At 39.1% G+C, this 6,586-nt stretch overlaps 1 protein-coding gene across 1 annotated transcript; it reads left to right on the plus strand.

Moving 5' to 3' along the window:
• The first annotated feature begins 1,317 nt into the window (after positions 1–1,317).
• On the plus strand, positions 1,318–3,186 carry LOC114180864. Its single transcript, XM_028067156.1, has 6 exons — positions 1,318–1,349; positions 1,431–1,506; positions 1,644–1,700; positions 1,803–2,408; positions 2,496–2,630; positions 2,719–3,186. The coding sequence occupies exons 1-6, from the start codon at positions 1,318–1,320 to the stop codon at positions 3,184–3,186; spliced, it is 1,374 nt and encodes a 457-aa protein (XP_027922957.1).
• Positions 3,187–6,586: the final 3,400 nt, after the last annotated feature.

Raw genomic sequence — 6,586 nt, forward strand, 5'->3', positions numbered from 1 at the left:
TTTTGACAATAAGGTGCATCAAAGTTGGAAGAGAGCTTGGAGAGTGTGAAACCAGTAAAACAATTGGGATAGGTTTGCACCTCCCAAATCAAGATACTGAAGCTTCAGAAGCCTTGAGAAGCAGTGAACATTTGTAGTTACAAAAGTTTGATGAACAGAATAAGCCCTTTGAAGATCAGGGTATATGAAGTTGAAGAGATTGCCCAATTGAGAGGGAATTTGCATACCTCTTTTTTCTGGCCAAATGAACTAATGCGGTCATTGTCCCAAGAAAAGAAGGAATTGGCATACCTCCTCCAACTGCCCAAATGGTGCTCGAGCCAAGATAGCGAAGCTTGGAAAGACTTAACACCCAATCAATATTGTCAGTAACCCAAGTTTCGTCACTTTCAAGGTCAAGGTAGACTGAATCGGAAACATTTCCCATCGGAGAAGGAAGACTCCCTATGATTCCGGCAATAGAAAGATTGAGGTGAGTTAAGGAAGTGATTGTTGCAATGAAAGAAGGAATTGGAATAGTTCGAAAAAGATTGTCTCTGAAATCTGAGCAACTTAAATGCTTCAAATCAACCAAACAAGGGTTTATCTCTCCACCGTACCTTTCTTCCGATGCTTCTTCGAAAACTTGTTTGTTGAATGGATAACCTAGGCTCTCTCCGGAAGAAGGAAATTGAATGGTAAGGTGAAGCTCAGAACCACCAGATGCTGCAATTTTGTTCCATTCGCAACAATTGGAATTCCAAGAAGAAAGTCGATTTGAAGAATCTTTGAGATCATACTTTAACTTCAATAATAACTCTCTCTCATTTGGGATGTACACAATCTCATCGTACACTGGGCAGCAGGACCAATAATAAACCCACAAAAGATGAACAAATACGATACTCAAAATCAAATTGGAGAAATTCATTTTCGTAAATGTGTAAAAGGAAAGCAAGAATTTCTTTTTGGATAATGATATTCCAACAAAAATATTGGACAAGAATTTGACACAGCTGACGTGGCAGGGGTTTTTTTATTTTTTTAAAAATGAAAAACGTTGGTCGCACGTGCAGCGGAGAGAAGGAAAAACCGCTTATGTTAAATGTCCTTTTAGAGAGAGAAAGTTGAGAGGAAAAGGGGGGGAAGTGAGGCGCAGCGTTCTGCAGTTTGAGTTTGAAGAGAGAGAAGGTCGAAAGTGAGGCGAAGGGAGAAATAACGAAGGCGGTTTAGGGTTGTGGGTGCAGTGGACGAAGATTTTCCGCCGGTGAGAAACTTAACTTTAGAGAGAGAAGGGGAAATTAACGAAGGCGACGAAGTCAGAAAGTGAAGAGGCTAATGGGGGAGACTGAGGCCGGGGTGGTTTGGAAGTGAGAAAGTCAAGACAGACAAGGGGGTAAGTGTGATTCCGCCAACCATTTGGGTTGGTGGGGGTGGTGGGTCATTATCAGGCAGTGCGACAGGGAGAGGAGGCATAGTTGTGCAAATCAGTGGTGGGCTACCGGAGAGAAGTCGTCGACGACAAAGGTAACGTTTTTCGGTCGTATTAACCAGAGGATGTGTATAGTTGGCTGTGGATGTGGTTGTTGGTGATATTTTTTCTTGTCAGCGATATGGTTGGTTAATGCGCATTTTTTGTCTGTGTAATGTGTATGGCGTTGCAGGATTACAAGATGGACGATAATCGTGATGGACATGTTTATTTGTCGGAGGAGAACAAGGTTTGTTAATCTGGATTCATGTTGTTATAGTTGTGCAATTATAATGAATGACATTCAGTTAGTTGTTATGTTATCCAGATTTTATTTTGTCATTTCTGCAAGACGAAGTTTGTAGGTGCTATAAACAATAGACTAAGTGTGCAACAGAAGAACTATATTCAAGGCACTCCATTTTGGTGGTTTCCCATGGTAACCGATTCGGTGAAGATTAGTAGGAAACTTTTGAGTCTGTTATGTTACAACTGGGTTGAGAGAAGGGGAGGTTTTCGTATTGGTGGGCAAGTCGTAGAATTTAATCTATTAGATGTTTGTTTGGGGTTAGGTTTGAGGGTTTTGGGTGAAAGAATTGATTTAAATGAGACCATTTCTGATAGTGACACTTTGAATCTTTTTGGTGGTCAAACAGTTACTGTGGAGTTGATATACCACTATCTTTTGAAATACGATTATGATGTTGGTGGTGTAGAAGTCTTTTGCAGGATTTACATTTTGTTAGGGATATCAGAGTTCTTGTTGCCCAATAAAAAGGGTATTGTTTTCCCCATAATTTTTAAGCTAGTTGATGATATTGGCAACATCGGCAAATATAATTGGGGAACATTAGTGTATGAGTATTTGGTTAGTAGCTTGTGCATTGCTTCATTGGGATTGAAGAACGAGTCAACCGCAAAGCATTTTGATGTTGTGGGCTGTGTTTATTTGCTTCAGGTAATTACAATATTGTTTTTTATTGTGCTGAAATACTGATGTTGATTGTGCTGAAGATGGCGTTGTAATTTATTTAATTTGTTGCAGTTATGGTCATTTGATCATTTACTTGTGTGTAACACAAAGTTGACATGTCGGATGAACAAGTTTCCTCGACTTTTGCATTGGATGAATGTCAAAGTTGGTGACAAAGTGATAATGAGATCATTTGACAATAAAATGGTGAGGTGAAACTTTAAAATAGGTTGTTTGTTTTAGTTTGATGTTACGTAGACGGAATTTGTTTATAATTATTTGTATTTTTGTACAGTGTGTTGTTGATGTGTCGGTGTCAGATGAAGAACTTCGTCACGATGTTGTTAAAGAAGCATTTAAACAATTTGGCAATGCGTACAGAAATGAAGAAAAAAAGGAGAAGGAAGAGGTTCTTCGTCTCCTGGAGTATGAAGAAGGTGAGATAGCTAGTATGGAACATTCAATTTCTGAATTAGAAGAAATGGTTGCAAAATGTGAGGGTGAGGTTGGAAATGAAGACTCCCCAAATGATGGTTGTGCTGATGATGTGTTTGATGATGACGGTGATGAAGACGACGAAATGTTTGATGACCCTCCTGTTAAGCCGCATGTGGATGAAGAAGTTGTTGTAAACGATGACGGTGGTCAACATAGCAACATGTATGACCGTATGAAGGCCCAACCACGAAGGCGGTTCAAGAGTGTTGCGACAAGAACACCTTTTTCTGTTTACGGGAATAAGAAAAATGCGAAACGAAAATGACAAACATTGGGATGATGTAGTTATGAATTGACCTCTATTGTGGATGTTATTAATGCAATAGGATGTGTGATGTGTATTTTGTTTATTTATTAGGTTTGAACAATCCGCAAGGCATGTTATGTTATTTATGACACATATTATTTTACTTTGTTATGTTTACTTTGTTGCCTTATTGTTGAATTTAATCATTAATGCATGATATGGATTGAGCATGACTTGGTAGTAAAAGAAAGAAAACCACCCACATAATATTATGTTTGGACATTTGTACAAAGAAAAACTTTATGGAGACATAAGTGAATTACTGAATTGTCCTTAGTGTGAATGTTAAGCAGTCCATGAATGATGGATACAGGTATTTGTAAGTTACTTCTTTCATTCAGTTTAGTATGCATTTTCGGACTGTAGTTTCCATGTAACTCCCCGCTTAGTTGGTCTTCACTCCCCAGTAATTTTTTTGATTTATTCGTGGACATTGGGTGAGGATGCAGAATTTGTGATTCCTTGAATTAAGGATAATGATTATAATGCAGTAGTCCATATATGATTATAAACGACCTTTCCATTAGGTATGAATGGGAGAAAACTTGGGATGGCCTTTGATGACTGAAATATTAATGAAAATGAGTTTATAACTGAACTTAAGTTGAATGAGGGATGAACAGATAAAAATATACAAGTAACTCCCCACATATGTTGTCCTTACTCCCCACTTGGTTGGCATATGCGAGATTTGGTTTGTGTTTGCGAAACATTCCATTTGCGTCAATGGTTAAAACTTGGGATTGCCTTTCTTGACTAACATTTTAATGAAAATGACTATACAAGTGAACTTCACTTCAATCAGGGATGCGTACAAAAAAAAACACGTAACTCCCCACATAGCCTGTCCTTACTCCCCACTTAGGTGTGACACGTGATATTTCGTTTCAGTTTGCGAAACATCCCAATGCGTGAATGGGAGAAAACTTGGGATGGCCTTTGATGACTGAAATATTAATGAAAATGAGTTTATAACTGAACTTAAGTTGAATGCGGGATGAACATATAAAAATATACAAGTAACTCCCCACATATGTTGTCCATACTCCCCACTTGGTTGGCATATGCGAGATTTGGTTTGTGTTTGCGAAACATTCCATTTGCGTCAATGGTTAAAACATGGGAATGCCTTTCTTGACTAACATTTTAATGAAAATGACTAACCACGTGAACTTCACTTCAATCAGGGATGCGTACAAAAAAAAACACGTAACTCCCCACATAGCCTGTCCTTACTCCCCACTTAGGTGTGACACGTCATATTTCGTTTCAGTTTGCGAAACATCCCATTGCGTGAATGGGAGAAAACTTTGGATGGCCTTTGATGACTGAAATATTAATGAAAATGAGTTTATAAATGAACTTCACTTGAATGCGGGATGAACATATAAAAATATATACGTAACTCCCCACATTAGTTGTCCTTACTCCCCAGTTGAATCAGGGATGAACAGATAATTATATTCTGAAGTAGAAAATGAGTGTTGAATAGAAGATAATAGTGGACTGGAACTTTTAATACATAAAGTGTATTGCATATTCCCACATACGTTTGCGCTACTATGTAGAATGATGATTAACATAGTTGTGAATAAATCACCTGAAGTCTTGAAACGACCAACATACCAAGAGTACTAAGCAGCAAAACTACACACACAAAATATAACGCAGAACCAACGAAACAAAGAAAATCGTACTGGAAATAAAGGAAATTACATACTAAGCACCACAACCATGTAATTTGTCACATATTTTCATGGATCATTTGTGTGCGCAGCGTTAGTGCTTGAGGAGGTACCATCATTGGCAGAGGACCCTTGGCCATGATCAGTCTTCTTGGTGACCATTGGGGGTTTTACAAGTTTTCGCAATAACTCATCAATGTTGGGATCCATGCATGGGGGGAGTACAATGTCAGGCCTTTTAGTCGCATGGATAAGCTCATCCGTTGGTTGACATATATCTGCCTTGAAGATCTAGTACCACAGAGTAACAAAATGCATACCAAGTCAAGGTTTGCGGAAAAAATAACAGTATCTCGTTGGCAATGTTTAAGAGTGTGATTCACACCTTCACAATGTTGCGTGCTGTAATGTTGACATAGCAAAGTCGGGGACGGGGACTGAATGCTGCAACCTATTACAAGAAGTGTTAAACTTAGACAAATGATGTTATAGAATGCTGCAACCTATTACAAGAAGTGTTAAGGTTGGCAACATATGTTCGTACTGTGTGCAACAGCAAAACAGCCCCCACTGTCAGGTTTTGTCCGAATTCTGGATTGAGCAGCACCTTCCTATGGACACTTGCCCACACCGTCGCACTGGTATCCTATTGTTGGTTTAAGTAAAAATATTAATTGAAGTATGTCCTGAACCAAGAATACCAAATGTGTGTTTTGTACGGTTACCTTAATAGATATTTGCATATCTCCTAGCCCATTAGGCTTACATTGTTTGACAATGCATGCCACAAACGGAAGAACGGTTGTGCATTTGCAACTTCCTAACTGAGTTGCATTTTCAATTTTGCCTTCCTTCAGTAGCCCTGCAGAAAACAAGTTTTTCACCCAAATGTCATTCGTTAACTAATAGGTTGGACATATCTAAAATTATCAGTGACGGAATACCATGGAATTTTATGAACTGTTCTGCCCATAACCATGGATTGGATTTGAAATCTCGTTCGTAAGTTGCGGAGGCAATGTCACGAGCAAATTGCTGAGTGCTTGCAGCTTCTTCATCGTCCCGATTGATCATTGCTGCTTGCACATTTCCCGCAGGTCCTGGAATCAGTGTTCTTGATGAGTTGCCTCTTTTCACGAATGACTCCAAATCCTGTTCTTCAACATCAAGTCCTTGCCAGGGTTCCATTACCTAACAACGTACGACCACATCACAAAAAAAAATTGAACCCAGTAATACAAGGTCGACAAAAAAGCACTTGTACATGTACACGATAAGAAATTTGGAATGGAAACCTTATTTCGTCGATCCTTTAAAATTGCCACGAAGGAATAAATTGGTGGTTTGTGTTGGGTGGCAAAGTGTTGGGCCAACGGTCCAGTACTTATACTAAAAAGTCCGTAGGCGAAATGACTAAAATGCCCTAACTTTTCTTGCATTGTAAGTTTGTATTTAAAGCGGTCTGTTTCCTGTTCCATCCAGCAGAAGTAAATGTCTGTCCAACTCCCCCACCTACCAACTCTTAACTCACCTTTATGGCACCAGCGTCCCCATTTTGAAGATGCAGTTCATTGATGTCTCATAATGGTGACCCCAGCTACTGTAAGACTGATGAGCCATCAATGCGGACATCACCATAAAGCCATGTTGGTGGCAATCTTCATTGGAGGTAA

The sequence above is a fragment of the Vigna unguiculata genome, chromosome 4, assembly GCF_004118075.2.
Source record: "Vigna unguiculata cultivar IT97K-499-35 chromosome 4, ASM411807v1, whole genome shotgun sequence".
NCBI classification, from domain to species: domain Eukaryota; kingdom Viridiplantae; phylum Streptophyta; class Magnoliopsida; order Fabales; family Fabaceae; genus Vigna; species Vigna unguiculata.